The following is a 21,241-nucleotide window of genomic DNA, read 5'->3' as shown; positions in this document are numbered from 1 at the left end:
ATAAATGTTCTTAATCATTTATATGGAATTTGAGGATTATTGGGTCAACGCTAATGGTGGGTGTTGTTTTGATTTTTGGATAATTTCTTGATTTGATTTTGTGTGTTTCTTGATATGGGATTTTATTTTGGGGACTGTTAGATAATATTATAATATTATTATTTACTTTCTTTGGTATTCTAGGGTTACTAGGTTTACCTTTCCTTATTCTACTAGGTCTGTATTATTCGCCTATATATAGGCCTCTTCTGTACATTATATTGGGTGATTCAATATACAACCTTATTCTCAACATGGTATCAGAGCACAGGTTCTGAATCACCTCAAAATTTTTTCGCGGCTAAATATTTTTGCTCCGGCGCCGCTAGTGTTATCCGACGAATCCTTCTCTCTGATCCTCACGGTTCTCTATCTTCTCCTCGAGGTTTTCAACGTATCACTATACCGCTTGAAAGCCCGGAAGACAACCGTCCCAGAGACGCCGCACACAGCCATATCGGAGCCCTCACGCGCCGCCAAAAAGGTTCGGCAATCCGCCACTGCCGTCCAACCACCGGCTGCCACGGTGGTCCGATTGCTTCCCTCAGGCCACCGATCGATAGATCTGCTCCCCAGGATTCCAGAACAGGCCTCAGATCCTCCATACGACGCTCCACGCGCCTCCACGCGCCCTTAGAAGTCCGCGCGTCAGATCCACGCGCCAGTACAAGCCTCCTCCGTTCGCGCGTGTACCACACGCGCCATCGCACCCATGTGCCACGCAATTCTTGCCACGTCAGCCCTAATTGCCACGGCAGCATAGCCACGCCAGCCCTACGTGCCACGTCATATGTGCCACGTCAGCCTGTGCGCCACGTCACCTGTGCCACGTCAGCAGTATCAAGTCAGACCTTGCCACGTCATTGGTGCCACGTCAGCGTTGACTTTGACCGTTGACCGTTGACTTTTTTGTTGACTTTCAGAGTTGACCAGGTGCTTTCTTACCTATTTTTTCGTCCTGATTTCATATTTGTAGTCTGTTTTTGCATTTGAGCCTTCCAGATGGCACAAAACGAGATTTTTCATCATGTTCAGACTGTATTGGATGGAACAAACTATATGTTGTGGTCTCAATCTATGCGCAGCTTTCTTAAAGGCCGCAAGCTTTGGCTTTATGTCACTGGGGAGATCCAAAAGCCAGTTAAAAAGGATTCTGAGGCAGATGAGGCTTTTACCACTCGTCTTATTGATTGGGATAGCAAACATCATCAGATTCTTACATGGTTCCATAATACCACTATCCCATCTATTTCTGCACTCTTTGGCAGCTTTGATGAAGCAAAGGGTGCTTGGGATATGCTTGCTTCTCGTTATTCTTCTGTAGATGGTGCTCACGAGTATCAGCTTTTGTTTGAACTTTTCCATCTCAGGCAGGAATCTGGTCAGAGTATCAATGATTTTCTTGCCCGCATGCAATTCTTGTTTAACCAAATTGATGTTTCTGATCCTATTTGGAAGGATCCCACTGATGCTCAGATGTATATTACCCGTAGAGATCAACATCGCCTTCACCAATTTTTGATGGCTTTGCGTGATGATTTTGAGCCTGTTCGTGTGCAACTATTACATCGTTCTCCTCTTCCCACTTTGGACACTGCCATCTTCGAACTTGTCCGTGCCGAGGCTAGATCGCAGACTATGCGCTCTCAGCCTAGTCATACAGTGTTAGCTGCACCATCCTCTAGCTCCTCGTCATTCCAGCGAGAGTATTATGACAGGTTAGGTACTTCTCGACTCCCTCCTAAGTCTCGCAATAATAATTACTGTCGCTATTGTCGACGTCGAGGGCACACTATTGACAAGTGTTGGCGTAAGGGAAGATCTAATGCACCCACAGCAGCAGTTGCTCATACTGAGAGTGGTTCATCTCCAGCTGCTCCCTCTTCAGTTGCCCCCTCTGGCCACGCATCAGGATCCAGTGTCACCTTATCTGCAGCTGACTTCGAGACAATAGTCAACCAGGTCGTCCTATCTCGTTCTGGGAATGCATCTTCCTCTGTCCTCTCAGTTTTGCCAGGTACCTCTTCCTCTTGGCTCTTTGACTCTGCTTGTTGCAATCACATGACACCTCACCCTACTTCCTCTACCACATCTGTACCTTCCCCTCATTCTTCATTCATTCGCACAGCTGATGGCTCCATTATGACTGTTAAAAATATAGGCACTATCAATACACCTTCCCTTTCTGTTCCTGAAGTTTTTCATGTGCCTGGATTATCCTTCAATCTTCTTTCTGTTGGCCAACTGTGTGAACTTGGAAATAGACTTGTTTTTGACTTTTCTGGTGTGCATGTACAGGATCCTCGTACGAATCAGACCATTGGGACCGGGCGTAGAATTGGGCGTATGTTTGAACTATCATCCTTACATCTCCCCGCCACAGGCATCTCTGCTGCAGCCTCTTCATCATCACCATCTCTTGCACTTTGGCATTCGCGTCTTGGTCATGCATCTGCCTCTCGCGTTCAATTTTTAGCTTCCAAGGGTTTGTTAGGTTCAGTTTCCAATAATTCTTTTGATTGTAGTTCATGTCAACTTGGTAAACAACTGGCTTTGCCATTTAATAATAGTGACTCTCATGCTACTGCTTCCTTTGATTTAATTCATTCTGATGTTTGGGGACCTTCTCCTGTTGCTAGTATGAGTGGCTCACATTATTTTGTTATTTTTGTTGATGATTTCTCTCGTTACACTTGGGTGTTTTTAATGAAATCTCGTTCTGAATTATTGGATATTTATCGTACTTTTGCCAAAATGGTTGAAACCCAATTTTCAAAACCCATTAAAGTTTTTCGTTCTGATAATGCTTTAGAATATACTCAACATGATTTTCAAGCTATTCTAAAACATTATGGCACTGTTTCTCACTTGTCGTGTCCAGGCACCTCACAACAAAATGGTCGAGCTGAACGTAAACTTAGGCACATTTTAGACACTGTCTGTGCTCTTCTCATTTCCACATCTGTTCCTACCCCGTTTTGAGGTGAAGCCACTCTCACAGCTGTCTACACAATCAATAGGTTGCCTACCCCTATCCTTGATAATTGCACTCCTCATGAGCGGTTGTTTGGCTCTATCCCTTCATATCATCATCTCCGTGTCTTTGGTTCTGCTTGTTTTGTTTTACTCCAGCCTCATGAGCGCACCAAACTTGAGCCTCGTTCTCGGTTGTGTTGTTTTCTTGGATATGGAGTGGAACACAAGGGCTACCGGTGTTATGATCCTGTGTCTCGTCGTCTTCGCATCTCCCGTCATGTAGTTTTTTGGGAGCATCGACTATTTCACGACGTCGGCAAATTCAGCATGCCATCATCCCCTCCCTTTACTACCCTTTTTGAGTTTCCTCTTTCTCCTACTCCCACCACCGATGTCTTGCCTGAGTCTCTCTCGCTAGAACTGCAGTCATCTGATGCCCTCGAAGCTGCTTCGCCTGTGTCCCCAAGTTCTTTGCCTGCGTCCCCAAGTTCTTCGCCTGCCTCCCCAGGTTCTGTTCCATCTGAGGATCCAGTCTGCACTCCATCACCTGACATTCGTCGATCCACCCGAGTAAGATCTCTTCCTTCCCATTTACAGGATTTTCATTGCTTTCATGCCTTAGCTACCTTGCACGAGCCTCACTCTTTTCGTGAGGCCTCCACTAACCCTCTTTGGCAGGCTGCGATGAAAGAGGAACTTGATGCTTTACACAAGAACAATACATGGGATCTGGTTGACTTACCTCTTGGAAAATCTGCGGTCGGGTGTAAGTGGGTTTACAAAATCAAGACTTGTTCCGATGGTACTATTGACAGGTACAAGGCTCGACTTGTGGCCAGAGGTTTTACTCAGGAATATGGTGTGGATTATGAGGAGACTTTTGCTCCAGTTGCTCGCCTTTCTTCTGTGCGTGCTCTTTTGGCTGTTGCAGCCTCTCGGCATTGGTCACTTTGTCAAATGGATGTCAAAAATGCCTTCCTTAATGGTGATTTAAGTGAAGAAGTTTATATGCAGCCACCTCCTGGATTATCTCATCCTACAAACAAGGTTTGTCGTCTTCGTCGAGCACTCTATGGGCTTAAGCAAGCACCTCGAGCATGGTTTGCTAAGTTTAGCGCCACTATCTCTCGCCTTGGCTACTCCATCAGTTCTTATGATTCTGCCTTGTTTATTTGCCGCACAGACCAGGGTACCATACTTCTTCTACTATATGTTGATGACATGATTATCACTGGGGATGATATGATTGGTATTCAGGAACTTAAACAGTTTCTTAGTCAACACTTTGAGATGAAAGATCTTGGCCCTCTTAGCTATTTTCTTGGTCTTGAGATCTCATCTTCTTCAGATGGTTATTATTTAACACAGGCCAAGTATATATCTGATCTACTTTCTCGGGCCAATCTTACAGACAGTAAGATTGTCGACACACCGACTGAGCTTAATACTCGTCTCACTCCTCATGATGGCGAGCCTCTTCATGATTTTACCTTATATCAGCATTTAGTTGGCAGTCTTGTCTACCTTACTGTCACTCGACCTGATATCTCATATGCTGTCCATCAGGTGAGTCAATTTATGGCTGCTCCTCGCTCCACTCATTTCTCAGCTGTTCTACGCATTCTTCGGTATCTGAAGGGGACATTATTTCATGGGCTTTATTTCTCCTCTCAGTCTCCTATACAGCTGCATGCTTATACTGATGCTGATTGGGCGGGTGATCCAACAGATCGTCGCTCTACCACTGGTTATTGTTTTCTACTTGGCACCTCGCTTATTTCTTGGCGAAGTAAGAAACAGACTGTTGTTGCTCGATCTAGCACAGAGGCAGAATATCGTGCTCTAGCTGACACTACCGAGGAGCTTCTTTGGTTGCGATGGTTGTTACAAGATATGGGTGTCTCTCTTTCTTCTGCTACTCCTGTATACTGTGATAATAAGAGTGCTATTCAGATTGCTCATAATGATGTTTTTCATGAACGGACAAAACATATTGAGATTGATTATCATTTTGTTCGTCATCATCTTCTTCAGGGCTCACTACAACTTCATTCTGTCACGTCCCGTGATCAGCTCGCAGACATCTTTACAAAGTCACATCCTCCAGGACGTTTTCGTGATCTTGTGTCCAACCTCAAGTTGGTCTCTCGAACTCCAGCTTGAGCTTGTGGGGGGCTGTTAGATAATATTATATTATTATTATTTACTTTCTTTGGTATTCTAGGGTTACTAGGTTTACCTTTCCTTATTCTACTAGGTCTGTATTATTCGCCTATATATAGGCCTCTTCTGTACATTATATTGGGTGATTCAATATACAACCTTATTCTCAACAAGGACCCTGTTCATAAATGTTCTTAATCATTTTTTGCCTTGGCATTCACTTGTGGTTTTTCTATTTGCAGCAAAAAAGAGTTTATTTGTGCTTTGTACACTGCATTGATTGACCCTGTCAATGCTGGATTGCTTGGACCCACCTTGTGTAGAGCTTGATCATTTCTGTTTCTTCTTTCTTTAGCAGAGATCTGTAAACTTAAATACATTTGACTCCATTTTAGCTATCACCGATGGGGTGGGGAAACATCTACAGAAGACGCATGAGGGTATTCACAGTGGCTTTAGTAATATACCTAGATTGTAAGGTAAAGTTTCTTATTGTGGTTCATTGCTTTATATAGATGGAACACCTTATTAAGTTCTTTTTTCGATCTTTGAAGGCTTTACAGCAAAGAGAGAAATGGATTTGAGAGGCACCCCACTTTGAATTCACCAAAAACATATTATATCAGGCTCTATATGCTTCGTCCTAATCTCTAACTTTAATTTGTTTACATTTTGTTGGGGGAAATTAGTTTAATTTGTATGACAGCGTTATACTGTGCCCTTGCTTGATTTCATTCCATATGCTATAAACCAAATAGTACTGTTATATGATTTTTTTTTGGGTACATTTTATGCCCGTAAGCTGTGTTGTTACTCACACTCCAATAATAATAACCTCTTCAAGTTTGAGTTCAGAGAGTGCTGTTAGTCCCAAGTTAGTGGCCTGGGGAGAACTTGAGTTTCAAAAGGCATTTCTAATACTGAGTTATATTGGGGAGTAAGTTTTCCTTGCTTTCGACTGCTAGGTTGTGGTTACTGCATACTATGCTCATGCTAAGCTACTTTTCCTACAGAAACCAGCTCGAGGATATTGATGATATTTCTGTAGATGAAATTAGGAGTCTGAAACATTTAGGGATGCTAGATTTTGAAGAAAGAGTTTGGGAATCTTTGGGAAAAAAATATATTGACAAAGAAGACCGGCTAATGGTGAATGTTATGTTCTAATTGTTGTTGACCTATGATAGCATACCGTTTCTTGACTAATTTCTTAATGCCTGAGAAGTCCATTGAATATATATATATATATATATATATATAAGCTTGAAGTTGCTTTTTTCTTCATATTATTAATGATAAAGTAGTTTTTTTTTTTTTCCTTTCAAAAAAGAAGTTCTGTTTATCTGAAACAGTAATGTATATACTTGTCACTTGATTCAAATAATCGGAAGGAACCTACAAATGCTATTTTTATGAAGTGATATCTTAACAATTATTAGGGTTTCTGAGTACATAAAATAGACTGCCATGTCTTCTATGTTCTCTTTGCTCGTTTATTTGCCGGGTGATTCATTAGAGAGATCGATGAATACATGGCCTCTTAATATATCCTCACATCCGTAAATTTGTTTGAGCTGGGAATCTTTTGTTGTGTGCTTGATATGTTCTAGATTGATGAGCGAATCAATGAGTTCCCAGCAAACTGTAAAAAGGAAAAAAAAAAAAAAAATGAGAGAGAGAGAGAGAGAGAAAGAAAGAGAACATTTAATCTGGGAAATGTGCTGAAATTGGTGAAATCAAAGGACATTACTTGAATGTTGGTGGTAACAAGTTGCTTTGATTCAAAATCTAATTAGCTGTTCTCCAATTACTATAATTAGAACATTCCTACCTGTTTCTATTAGTATTTTATGTGCAGAATTGACTACGCTTTCTAAACTTTATTGAGCTAATTCAGTTATTGGATAAATGGAATTCAATTAGAAAATATGAATGTTATCTTCTGTCTTGTGGTGGATAAATTTCAAATAAGGGTTCGATTTTATTCTTGAGCCTTGAATTGATAAATTTCAAATAAGTATTTTCATACTTCAGCCTTTAAATTTTGGTCGATCAACTCTTTTTGGCATTTAGATATATATATTTTGCTACAAGTACTTCGCCACCTACAATTTTAGCCTCAAAATCGACTAGTAGTGTTTTCATACCTATATTATTTTCCGTGCTTCACTTTATTCTTCCTTTGTTCATGCTAATGGAAGAGTTTTGGTTTTTTGTTCATACTCATGGTAGCCTGCTTTGGACATACACAACTGGCTATGTTGCTCCTCTCCTTTTGCTCATAATTAACATGTATTGGTGGGACTATTACTGATATATGTTAGAAATATTGTGGTTAGGAGTTAGCCGATATATGTTACTCATATCAGTGTTCCCTGGTTCTGCGATCGATCGCACTTGGAGTGCGATCGATCGCAGTACCAGAGTGTTTTCAAGTAGGTTTTTTATATTTTGCGATTGATCGCACTCCAAGTACGATCGATCGCAAAATGTCGAAAACCTATTGGTACTGCGATCGATCGCACACGATTGTTCGATCGATCGCAGATTATTATTTTTTAAATTTTTTAGGACCATTAGGGTCCACTTTGTGGACGCTAATGGTTAACTATCAGCGTCCACTTTGGTTTGGAAGCTGATAGTTAATTTTTTTTTAAAAAAAAAAAAAAATTTGAGGACCATTAGGGTCCACTTTGTGGACGCTAATGGCTAACTATCAGCGTCTACTTTGGTTTGGACGCTGATAGTTAATTTTTTTTTTTTTAATTTTTTTAGGACCATTAGGGTCCACTTTGTGGAGGCTAATGGTTAACTATCAGCATCCACTTTTAGTGGACGCTAATGGTTGATTATCAGCGTCGACTATGGCTTCCGTTTTCATCATCTTTAGGATCAAAACATTTCGACTTTTAGGGTCGATAAAGTGGACGCTAAAAGTGATCATTAGGGTCGACTTTAAGTGGACGTTGATAATCACGCATTTGATCATTAGGGTCGGACTATTAGCGTCGACACCTTTAGGGTCGAAAAGTCGACGCTGTTATCAACAGTGTCCACTTTAGGACTTTTAGGGGCGACTTCAAAGACCTAAATTCTTGTAGTGAGTGTGAAAGTTCAACTCTCAAAATGGGAATTATCAATTCTATTAGTATTAATCGCCTTGTAATTCCTACCGTCTCGACCCCCTCCTATATATGTGGCTCGGAGCAGATCGGTACTACTTGTTAATGTATTTGATTAAGTGATTAAATTTACATATTCCTATCCATTTAAGTTTTTAGGATAAATTGTGATCTGACATACTATTAGTGCTAGAGGTCCCGAGTTCAAATTCTAACTCTGTTAATTCATCATCCATTTAAATCAAATATTCCACATGTAGGTAAGGGGGATGTTAATGTCTTTAATTAAATGATTAGCACTATTATGGTTAAGCCTAGTTAGAATAACTATAGTAAAAGAAAGAGAGAGAAAGCAAAATTTAATCTCAACCCTTAAAAGAACTACAAAATAGGTGCTGTAAAAACAATTATAGCACCTAAGCCTGATACGTAAAAAAATACCATTTGTCACCCACTAATAATTGCTTTAATTGCGAGATTGAGACTCAGAAGGATTTGGATCCCTCAAATTTTTTAAAGTAAGAGATTCTCATGTTTATAAATCTGAGTCATTCATTACATCTAGGGGTTCAAATAATTAAATGCAAAGGTTTGTGTGTTACCAAGGCAAGTGAGTTTGACATGTTGAAAACTAAAATTAATTATCTCGGTAACAAACAAATCTCTACATTTGTTTAGACCGTTATATGTAGTGGAAGACTTAAATTTAAAAATCCGAGATCTCATATTTTAAAAAATTTGAGGGAATCTCAGATTTTCTAATGGTTGATCTATATATTAAAAATAATCTTATTAATATATCAAATGTTATTTGCTTAACTTTTGTATATTTGACACATAGTAGCCTGGTAGGGTTATCCGGAGATGGGCCATGATCTACCCATTTATTTGATATCTTTATATTTTTAATAATTTAATGATATTCAAAAATTATCCCTAAAAAAAAAAAAAATCCAAAATCTATTAAATTCCTGTTAAGCGTCATTGATGTAAGCATAACAGATAACAACTAAAAGGATTAATTTCCTACTACTAAACATGTACCATGCGAATGATTTAAAACTCTTCATAAAAAAAATAAATAAAAATAAAAATTATGAACACATATTTTTTTAATTGAAAGCATAAAAATATCATTAAATTTGTAAAACTCATATCCCTTCTTATTCCCTAAAAGTGATGTGGCCTTTAAATTTAAGATTGGATAAGGGCTGGCAAAACAGGTACCTAATATGACCCGTTTAATTTATGCATTTTTTTTTTTTTTTTATAATAAGATTCATCTAGGCGTCATAATTTCCTAAAGAATAATTATATGCATAGGATAAACAAATACCTCTTTATTTGGTAGGTACCTATTTTGTCCGCCCTAATTGGATTTGAGGATGGATTACCGTTAGATTTTGGTTTAATAGTAATTTTAAAGGGCACATCACTTTTAGGGGATAAGAGGCAATAGGAGTCTTGCATATAGCATTACTCCCGGTTAATAATCGGTATTCAATAACCGTATAATTGCTGGTTGAAGTTAACTGCTAAAACCTGTTGCGGTTGTAGTTGCTGTTAGGAGGGAATAACCAGAACCGATTGGACACTCCTACTTCGGTGGAGAAGGAAATCACTAAAAGGGCGACACTTGAATAACAAATATTTAGTTAAATCTAGACCTTTAGTTGTTTTAACATGGTGTAGCTGGATCCCATTAGAACCTTTTATGTTTAAATTCTAAATAAATAAGAAATTGGAAATTTTAGCATCTAGCTTACTAGTAAGTACGGTACAAGCAGGCTACGACAATCTCCTTTTTAAAGTACCTAGATATTACCTATAATGCATGTAAATTAAAATCCTTGGACCTAGGCCATTTTCGCAAACGGATCCTCTCCGGTTCAAATGAAATGGAGAAAAACTAGTTGGTTACTTTTGAGGGGCAAAATTGTTCACTAAAAGTGAAACTACAATTTTGCCCCTCAAATTTTAACTTGATTCCGCTCAATTTCAAATGAAATGGAGAGAATCCCATTCCACAATTTTCTCGTTAACAAAAAGAGTAATGCATCCAAAAAATTACTCTAATTTCAATCAAATTGAAAATTGCTTAAACTTACGAATTAAACATTCTACGTACATGAAACTCAGATCCAAAAAATGCATTATTCAAAATCCCAAAAGTGAAGAAATTAAAAAAAAAAAAAAAAAAAAAGTTTAAGTACAAACAAATTAATGGTAGTAAGTCAACGAGTCCATTAAGTTAGAGGTGTAAAGGCGGGCGGTTAAATGCTCGCTAACCGCTAACCATTATAACCGCTACTCGCTTAACTGCTAACTGTCTTAACCGCTAATCGCTACAACCGCCTAACTGTTAGTAGATTTACTAACCGTAACCGCTAACTGCTAACCGCATTTTTTTATAATATATTTTTATAATTATAATTATAATAATATTTATATCTATAACATAATCAATTGATCATTAAATCATTTGATTATTTAGTAACAAATTATACATATATAATATGGTATAAGTCATAAGTATACCAATTCATACTTTTTTTTTTTTTTTTTTTTTTTTTTTTTTTTTTTGAATTGGTTCTCATAAAAGCCAAGAGCAAACTAATACATCAGGACTTTAACTCTTCTACATCAAACGGGAAATCCTCCCTCCACTCTCGACCCTCCCCATACTTAAACGTGCTTTTTGCTACATTGTGCGCTACCCCGTTAGCTACCCTGCTTATATATTGAACCACCCAGCCCATGTGCTTTGCAATTTCTTCTTTAGCAGCGTTCACAATCTGCCCATAGGTCGTCCAGCAATCTTCTTCTTGGTTGAGTGCTCTGACTATCTCCAGCGCATCCCCTTCAAAGACTACATTTTGGTAACCCATACGTCGAGCATAATCCACCGCAAGCCATGCACCGATTGCCTTAGCCGTGGGTGCGTGATAATAGATCTCTTGGTAGCACACATCATCGTCATAGCCGTGGGGATCGCCTGTACCACTGCCTTCAGTTCCCAGCTTGCGAAAGGAATTTTTCCTTCCAGCCATTCATTCGATCCCAAATTCTACCTTTTAAAGATGAGAAGGAGCTCACTTTTGCTCTCCCAATAAGTGCGGGTAGGCCGAGGTATTTTTCATACCTATTCGTAGAAGTTACCCCCGCCACTAACAAAATGAGTTCCTTAGCTTCTCTCTTCGTATTTTTGCTAAAAAAGATGGACGTCTTCTTCTGATTGAGTTTCTGCCCGGAAGCTTTCTCATAGATTTCCAGAACCTCTTGAATTCTGGCCCACTCCAGGATGCTAGCTCAGCAAAACAATAGGATGTCATCTACAAAAAACAAGTGGTTAATTTTTGTACCTCCCTGGCAATAGGCAAGCCTGTGATTCTCCCTTCATGTTCTGCCCTTCGCAATAGAGTACTTAGCCCCTCCGCACACAAAATGAAAAAATAGGGGGACAGCGGATCTCCTTGCCTGATTCCCCTAGATGGAACAATTTTTTCGTGCGGCTGACCATTAATCAGAATGGAATAGGAGACAGTGCGAACACATGTCATCACCTTGTCTACCTAGCTTCGTGCAAACCCCAACTTTACCATAATAACCTCCAAGAAATCTCACTCCACTCGATCATAAGCCTTGCTCATGTCCAGTTTGAGTGCCATATACCCCTTTTTCCCTTTCATCCGGACATCCATAGTTTGTAAGGCCTCAAATGCTACCAAAACATTGTCTATTATAAGACGTCCCGGGATGAACGCACTTTGATTAGCCGAGATTATGTGAGGGAGGACCTTTTTCAGTCTGTTAGCTAGAACCTTTGCGATTAGCTTGTATATGACATTACAGAGACTGATAGGCCTGTATTCAGTAATTCTAGAAGGGGTCATAATTTTTGGAATCAGGGTAATATACGTAGTATTGATAGACTCATCAAAAATTTCATTATTCAGAAAATCAAGGATTGCCATGCATACCTCATTCCACACGAGCGCCCAAGAATTTTGATAAAAACATGCAAACATACCATCAGGCCCGGGAGACTTCAACGGGTGCATTTGCTTCAAAGCCTCATCCACTTCCGTCATGGAAAAAGCCTTGAGCAATTGGCCGTTCATCTCTTCAGTTACCCGACCCTCCAGTCCCATCACACAAGCCTCCAAGTCAGTCACGCCCTGGGTGCTAAATAGTGTTTGATAGAAGCCGATAAAAGCCTTACCGACTTCCTCTGGTGTGGTCCATTCTCGGCCTTCATCGTCTTTTATTTTCTGAATAAAATTGATTTTCCTTCGGTGACTGGCCCATGTGTGGAAAAACGGGGTGTTTCTGTCGCCATTACGATACCAATTTTGCTTGACTCGTTGTTTCCACTTCATATCTTCTTGCTCTAGCAGAAAATCAATTTCGGATTGAAGCTGTTTTATTGCTGGGCCATCCTTTGCATTTTCGTTCTGCTGCAAAATTTCTAATTGCTTGGTTTTTTCTTTTATTGCTCTCTCAAAATTGCCATGTTTTCTCCAATTCCACCGTTTCAGTTCACCTTTACACGCCTCAAGTTTTTGTTGCACCACCTGGATGCTAGTGCCCCCAATTGTGTCATCACACCACGCCGCCTTGATCACGTCCATTGCTCCCTCATCTAAGAGCCACTTAGCTTCAAACTTTGTACCCCTCTTAGCTTGTATATATTTTTCCTCCTTCTCCGAATAAGTGAGAAAAATTGGCTTATGGTCTGATGTCCGAGCCACCAGAATCTTCACTTCCGCCTTTTTGAAAAAATTAATCCAACCACTGTTTGCAACCGCCCGGTCTAACCGTTCTTTGATGAAGCCGCCATCTTGCCGACAATTTGTCCACGTAAATTTAGAGCCCGTGAACCCCAAATCACTAAAGTGGCAGTCTTCCAATGCCTCTCGAAACTGAACCATTTGAGCTTCCCTACGTAGCACCTCTCCCAACTTCTCAGATTGATTCGTGATTTCATTGAAGTCTCCCACGCAAAGCCATGGTAGCGGATTGTAATTTTTTAAATGGCGAAGTAATGCCCAAGACTCATGTCTTTTTGTCCTCTCCGGATGGCCATAGAAGCCAGTCAATTTCCACGAACACCCCAATACCTCTTTTGTCACTATTGCATTTATATGTCTCCTCGAGTAATTTTGAATTTCCAGCAAACTACTCTCCTTCCATAGAAATGCGAGTCCGCCACTTTTCTCAACAGGGTCCACCATAAACATACATTCAAATCCCAATTTCACCCGAACACACTCCATTTTATTCTTTCGACATTTTGTCTCCATGAGAAACAAAATGGTGGGCCTCTTTTCCTTCATTAGTTGACAAAGGTCTCGAACTGCCTGAGGGTTCCCAAGCCCTCGACAGTTCCAACTTAAGAGACTCATTGTTGATGGCGGGGCTGAAAATCAGCCACCCCCATTTCTTCGTTATTGTCATTCCCTTCGACACTTAGCAGCCCCCCCCCCCCCCCCCGCGTTTACCCACCCGTTCTGTTCCTTTCCCATCATCGCCCATCTACGCCTTTCGCTTCTTATTTGATCCGTGCCCCACCTCAACTGTTACAGCACTGTTATGTCCCTCTCATACTCTGCGCTTCCACATACGTAAGCTAACTCCACTTTCAACCAGCTCCTGTTGAAAACAAGGGGATACATCCATTTGGGCCGATGTGGGTGGGGCTTCCTGGTGGCCCCACGGTTCATCTCCTTCTTCTTGGCCCATATCTGCATTCGGCCCCTTCCGGTTCTCCTTAGAAGGCCCACTCAGACCTGCTTTTTCCCCATTCTCTTTGCCCGCCACCTCAGCATGGTATGCGTCTCCCACGAGAGGAGTATTATTTGCTGCGTGTCCCTGATTTACCTCAATCTGTCCAGCCGACTCCTCTGTGTTCTCCTTTCCTTTTCCTATCGCTCCTCTTGCATTTCCATTATGGTAAGAAGAAGATTCTCCACTCTTGGTGCAGTGATTGTGGCAAGATTTTTGGTTAGGGTTCGCAGAAAATCCGGAGGATTCCGTATACTCATTCTTCTGAAACAGCTCGGCGCCGTCATCCCCCATGTCGCCGTTCTTGCTCGATGTTCCCCCTCCGGCTCCGAAATCCTGTCCACCACCTCCTCTCTTCCGCCCATCATCCGCCCCGGGCCACACTCCCCATGCTTTCTTTTCCGTCTTCCCATTCAGTTTTGTGCTACGTGGTATAGGACACCCCTTCTCTCCATGGATGATCCTGCCGCAGTCGAAACAAGCCATTGGTAGCTTTTCATATCTGCATGTTACTCAGTGAGACTTTCCTTCCAGCATGAGGGCACGCCCTCGTTCCAATGGTTTGGATAAGTTGATTACTACGCGGAGACGCAGACACCTTCCCCACCCTACCCCATCTCCAGCCAGATCAATGTCGTCTAACTGCCCCATCGATTCTCCAATCTTGATCCCTACTCCTTTAGTCATGCATAGTAATGGCATGTCATGTATTTGCACCCAAAAGGGAGAGTGCATGAATGCCATTTGCGCTGGCGGCGTGCTTCCGTCAAATTCATTGAGAACAAGAATATGCCTATCAAAAGACCATGGCCTTCCCTCCAGAACTCTCCGCATATCATCCGCATCTTCAAACTCAAAAAGCCATATGTTATCATCCAACTCCTTGAAAGTTACTCCTCCCAATGTGCGCCAGATTCTGGAAAGCACTGTTTTGAACGCTTCCTTATTCGCCGTTCTCCCCATCCAAAGTTTCCCAATCAAGCAGCGCCCACCTTGAAAACGAGCCTCCTCAATCTCCCCTTTAGTAATGGCAATCCCGACTTTCTCCCCTTCAGTGAGAGAGATATTTCCACATAGCTTTTCCAGTTGCTCCGCCATCTTCCGCTCTTAAAGCGCCTCGATGAATCCTATCAGACCCTCCACTGCCGTCAACCGGTAGGAGGTTCAAGCCTCGCCTCTAGCCGTTTCTCAGAGAAACCCTAGGGAGGACTCCATTCATTTTAAGTTTTACGTATACCAATTCATACTAATACAACAATTAAGTACCAGAAACTCAATTCCAATATATGTTATAAACTTATAAGTTTATATATGTTATAAATTATAATTATACAATTATGCATATTGAATAATATAAATGTATAAGATCAATATTTAATCATATGATTCAATGATAATTCAAATACTTATTAAAGTTAATCATGTCATTAATGTACAATGATAATGTGATTAGGATAATATCAAATTAAGTAATTAACATCTGCTACGTCTATCTCTTAAACACAAAATTTCTTCACACAGTTAGATTAAAAACTTGAATGCAGAAAAAAATTATTTCATGGAAACATATGGATGAAAACAAATCAATTGCAGTTGGATAAAAAAGTTTAATGCAAAAATAAATAAATTATTGCATAGAAACACATGGATGGAAACAAATCAATTGCAGTTGGATGAAAAAAATTATTTATGTTATTAATTTTAAGAATTAGTACCTGCATGTGAGATGAATATTCCTCATATGTGTTTATTTTTGTTTTTATGAATGATTTCTATTTATGTGTTTGTTTTTCCATTTAATTAAGTGTTGGCAATAATATAATAAAAAAAGAATAAGAAATAATATTTTAAAGCAAATAGAGAATGAAATAGAGAATCTGTTGGAGTGTGTAGTGAAAAAACAATAGCTAAAGTAAAGAATTGTACTTTTTCAAAAGGTAAAATACCTAATTCTGCTGGATATGCTCTAAGAGGGGATATGAGTCTTGCATATAGCATTACTCTCGGTTAATAACTGGTATGCAATAACCGCATAACTACTGGTTGCGGTTGTAGTTGCGGTTAGTAGGGAATAACCACAATCGCAACCGATTGTACACCCCTACTTCGGTGGAGAAGGACATCACTAGAACGACCACGCTTGAATAAAAAATATTTACTTAAATCTAGACCTTTAGTTGTTTTAATCGGATATAACTGGACCCTATTAGAACCTCTTATGTTTAAATTCTAAATAAATAAGAAATTGAAAATTTTAGCATCTAGCATAAGAGTAAGAGTATGTTTGGAATTGTGTTTGAGAAATAGAGTTTTTAAGTTAAAAATCTCTTTTTGGCAAAAGCTTTATTTTTAATTTTTTGTCAAAAGTGCATTTTGGTCATTTTTTGGTTTTTTGGACTCGCTTTCAATTTTTTTATCAAACAGATACTCTTTTTTTTTTTAAAGAACTTCTTTTAGTGTTAAACGCACTTTTAAGCCACTCAAAAGTACATCCAAACACACCCTAAGTACGGTATAAGCAGGCCGCGATTGTAGAAATTATTACAAAACTATTTTTTTTTTTTTTTTTGGTACCAAACTTTGCATTAGAAACACAAGAACATACAACCCTCAAGGGGGAAAAAAAACAAAAGGTGGTGCAGCACCACTACAGTAAGGAGGGAGAGGAGAATGAGGGAAAATGGGAATGCAGCCAGAGTGGACTCTAGCCGCGGCCCAATAAGCCACATGATGGGCGCAGAAGTTTGCACTTCTGTTGATCTTCTTTGCTTCCCACTGAGGGGAAGGAGGGAGAAGAGTTAAGGTATCTTTTATGGCCTTTTCAATGTGCCAATCTTGGATGATCAGAGGATGATTGAGAGCTGTGATAACAATAAGGGAGTCTCCTTCGATGGTGAAGTTGCTGAGGTTCAAAGACACTGTTAGAGAGGCTGCCAGCAGTGCTGCTTGTGCTGCTTGTGCTTCCCCAGTGTTTGGAGAGCAGGGAGGACTGATCTTGGAGATAGCTTTAATGATATTGCCTTTATGGTCTCTGCAAACGGCTGCTTGAGCAGAGAAATTCTCTCTAATTGCTGTGTCAAAGTTGATCTTATGATAGCCTTCATGGGGAGGGGACCAAACTTCTATTTCTCTAGGAGAAACAGATAACCAAGCTGCAGCATGAGAAAGAGAGGTCTTTTTTATGGAGAGAGCTAGTTTGGCAATATCTGGAATTACCCCTTCATGAAGAGCTTTGTTCCTGCTAAACCATAACATATCACAAAAAACAGCAGCATATATTTGGAAAAGATGAGACTCAGCTTTAGGAATGCCAAACGTAATATGGGGATTTAAGATCCCCTTGATCCAACTAGGGAGATTCATGGAGGACCAAGCCATGGAGTCCACTGGCCAGAAAGAATTTCTCCAGGCAATTCGGGCAAAACAGCACTTGAAGAATAGATGGGGAAGGGAATCTTCTTCAACCTTGCACAGGGGGCAAAGGGCCTCTGAAGGAGGGATAGGAAAAATGGCCTTTAGTCTGGCTTTAGAAGGGATAATATCCCAGGCAATTTTCCACAGGAAGGATTTGAGCCTGGCATTCAGCTTTAGGTTCCACAACAGCTTCCAGGAGAAAGCACTAAGAGGGGAGGAATGAGAGGAAACTCTGGGGGAGCTGATCATTTTGTAAGCTGACTTAGTGGAGAATTTTCCAGACGGGGAGAGAGGCCAGAAAAAATCATCACAAGGGGAGCTACTGATAGAGATTTTAAGGATTTCCCTAACACTATGTAAGTCAAAAGTAGAGAGGAGGAGGGGGGTATTCCATGTAACGACCTAGATTTTAAAACTCTTATTTAAATAATATTAAATAAGATTAAAAATATAAATGAATAAATTAGATCAATGATATGTGGATTAATGATATTAAATAACTATTTAGTGTTAAAGGTATATTACATTGATTTTTGACATCTTTTGTATATCACTTCAATTCTAAAATTTAGCTTCACTAATATATTTATGGGAATTAAACTCAATCTAGTAAATAAATTATTTATATTGGTGTTTAGTGAAGTTAGAAATTAATTTGAAGCTTTTCAGTTTTTAGCCTAAAAAGCAGTGTCTTAATTTTCATACTGTCTAAATGAGATTAAAACTGCTTAAGAAAGATACCAAGGCTAGCCACCTTTGTTGAAAGCTTAAAGTCTTCTAGTAATGATGATTATAGTAAATATCATGATTATAATGATTTAATAAGGCAAGTGGCCAAGTGGGAATGCAAATAGATTAAAGCCTAAGTTGAATCGGAAACTTTGTACAGGCCAAAAGTAGACTCAAATGAACTCGGATGAAGTCGAACCAAAAATATAAAATGTTTGTTTTAGAGTCCTCTATCTACCCTCAAAATTTCATGTCAATCGGAGTACGTTTGGACATTGAAAAATGGATCGGAATACACTGCCCTCATTTTGGACGAAAATATCAATTGGTATAGAGCATGAAATATGGACTAGGTTCATTCTTTTGGTTAAATACATCTCAACCCTTAGATCAAATGTGTAAAAATAAATCCTAACCATTCATTCTCTTATAAATAGAGCCTAAAGCTAAATTCACTTTCACTTTAGTTTTTACAATCTTAGAACAAGTAAAATTGTTTGCTCCTTTCATTTTATTTCTTAGTCCTAGCCAAATACCATATAGCTTAGATCTTTCTTGTAGTGTTCAAGTGTTTTTTCTAAAACTAGCTACCTAGAGAAGATTTGGTGGAGTTTTACTTCTAAAGGATTATTGGGTAAGCGTTTCTTGTATAAATATCATGATTTATTGCTTTTTATCACTTATTCTCATTTAATTGTTTAAAGACCCAATAAGCGTATAATGTAAAATAAAGTAATGGAACAAGTGAATTAATAATAAAGAGTTAGTGGACAAAATCAATTAAAGACTTATAATATTATCTATATATTATTTACTTTACAGTATTTACATTAAGTCATTTCTTTTATGTCATTTAAATTTCTGTTCATATTTCTGGCGGTAAGGACCATTTGATGTCATCCCCGAAATATGCATTATTTACATTCAGTTATTTCTTTTATGTCATTTAAATTTCTGTTCATATTTCTGGCGGTAAGGACTATTTGACGTCATCCCCGAAATATGCATTATTTACATTCAGTCATTTCTTTTATGTCATTTAAATTTCTGTTCATATTTCTGGCGGTAAGGACCATTTGATCTCATCCCCGAAATATGCATTATTTACATTCAGTTATTTTTTTTTATGTCATTTAAATTTTAAATTCATATTTTTGGCGGTCATCCCCAAAATATGAATTCAGTATTTACATTCAGTCATTTCTTTTATTGTCATTTAAATTTTGGTTCATACTTTGGTAGGTACAGACCATTGGTCTCATCTCCAAAATATGAGTCATGTTTTATATATATTATTTATAATACTTGTTTGTATTTAGTGATACTGGCCATTAGCCTCGTCACCAAAAATGAATTCAGGCATAAAGCTAGTTATAAGTAACTATCTTAGATTAATATAATAAAATGAGTAAGTAAAGATGAAGTGACGGATAATAAATAAATATAAAAAGATGAGGGTCTTTAAATAATGATATTATTGGAGAATGAACTAAGTATTGTTTGTATGTATGTATTATGTGCAGAAGTGGAGCAGAATACTACACTAAGGAGAGTAAGTATGGATATACTTACTGAGTACTAGCTTTGTTTTATTGTTATAGGAATTCTTATTTTGTCTTATTGATATAATTTTGCAATACAACTGCTGCATAATGTGTCTAATAAAATGGGCTGATAAGATAGCCACCTTAAGAACAAGCTGGGTGGATTGCCGCGAGGAACTGTCGGTATCTCAGTGGATGGGGGTATATAACCGTCCAACAGGCCTAATATATAACTAAGCTGGAGCGGTGTAGTTGCCAGCACCAAACAGGTAAACCTCTAAAGTGTGAGGGACATAACGGACGTAAGCGGGCTGAGAGCTCATGAGAAGAGGTCTGAAGAAAGATTATCATAAAACACAAACTAATCTGTCATTACGCTGCATTCACAACTCATTCATTATTATATATTTTAGTATTTAATCTTATTTGTTCAAACTAGTCTTTTTAGTCTTTATATCTAGGAAAATAGATTACTCACTTGTTTGCCTATGTAAATATGATAACGTCATCTTTACATCGATCTTGATGCAGGGATAGAAAGTGAGGACGATGGTCCTTTTACTGGTTTTGATGGTTGATAGACCATCTGCTGCAGGATTTATGCTTACTCTATGGAGCAAGTCTCATTTATGTTAATCGCTTTTATTATGTATGGTGATGTGTGTAAACTTAATAGATATTACTATGTTAATTTAGGTGCCGTCTGTGGCATATATTTGGTACACCTAGTGTGTACATATGTTGTAATGAAAACCATGTTTCTATTTTATTTAATAATATATCACCTCGAGGTATTTCAGTCAGCTCAACTGTGTTGTGTGAGTTATTACTAGGTCATAGAAAAAGAAAAAAATATACATACTCCGCTGTAAGATTGTATTTTTTAAAATTGCAGCGTCACGACTTCGATATTTGCTAGTTCAAATATCGGGGCGTTACATTCCAGGTAGCATTAGGATTGATAAGGTCAGAGATATTTTGGGGAGGGGAACTGAAAGGAGCTGTAGAGAGAGGAGAGGGCCTGAAGGAGGGGATAGAAGGGATCCAAGGGGAATGCCAACAAGAGAAACTGGACAGGGAGTGGACTCTATGGCAGGCTCCTTTGGAAATGATAGGTTGAGAAGAGAGGATGCCTTGCCATAGCCAAGAGGGGGAAGAATGGGAAGAGTGGGAGAGAAAAGTTCCAGAAGGAAAATACTTACCTTTGAGCTGCTGCACCCACATTGAGTCTGAGTTGCTTTGGAGCTTCCAACCAAGCTTAGCAATGAGAGCAAGATTAACTTCTCTCATTTTCCTGATCCCCAATCCTCCAGCATCTCTCGGCAAGCAGAGAGAGTCCCATGATTTTAGAGAGAGATTTCTGGTTTTTGAAGGAGGGAAACCCCACCAGAAGTTCTTGAACAATTGGTCAAGCTTTTTGCTAATGCTGGCAGGCAACAAAAAGGTACTCATAGCATAAGAGGGGATAGC

At 39.1% G+C, this 21,241-nt stretch overlaps 1 protein-coding gene across 1 annotated transcript; it reads right to left on the bottom strand.

The window, feature by feature from the left end:
- Positions 1–14,597: 14,597 nt before the first annotated feature.
- On the bottom strand, positions 14,598–15,182 carry LOC148583124 (uncharacterized). Its single transcript, XM_088511572.1, has one exon. The coding sequence runs from the start codon at positions 15,180–15,182 to the stop codon at positions 14,598–14,600; it is 585 nt and encodes a 194-aa protein (XP_088367698.1).
- Between the last annotated feature and the right edge of the window lie 6,059 nt (positions 15,183–21,241).

The sequence above is a fragment of the Corylus avellana genome, chromosome 11 (genome assembly GCF_965113065.1).
Source record: "Corylus avellana chromosome 11, dhCorAvel1.hap1.2, whole genome shotgun sequence".
Taxonomy (NCBI): Eukaryota; Viridiplantae; Streptophyta; class Magnoliopsida; order Fagales; family Betulaceae; genus Corylus; species Corylus avellana.
This window is presented reverse-complemented; position numbering and strand designations above follow the sequence as displayed.

Coding starts and splice junctions, on each gene's coding strand:
- LOC148583124 (XM_088511572.1), bottom strand. CDS start 15,182: ATGGCGGAGCAACTGGAAAAGCTATGTGGAAATATCTCTCTCACTGAA.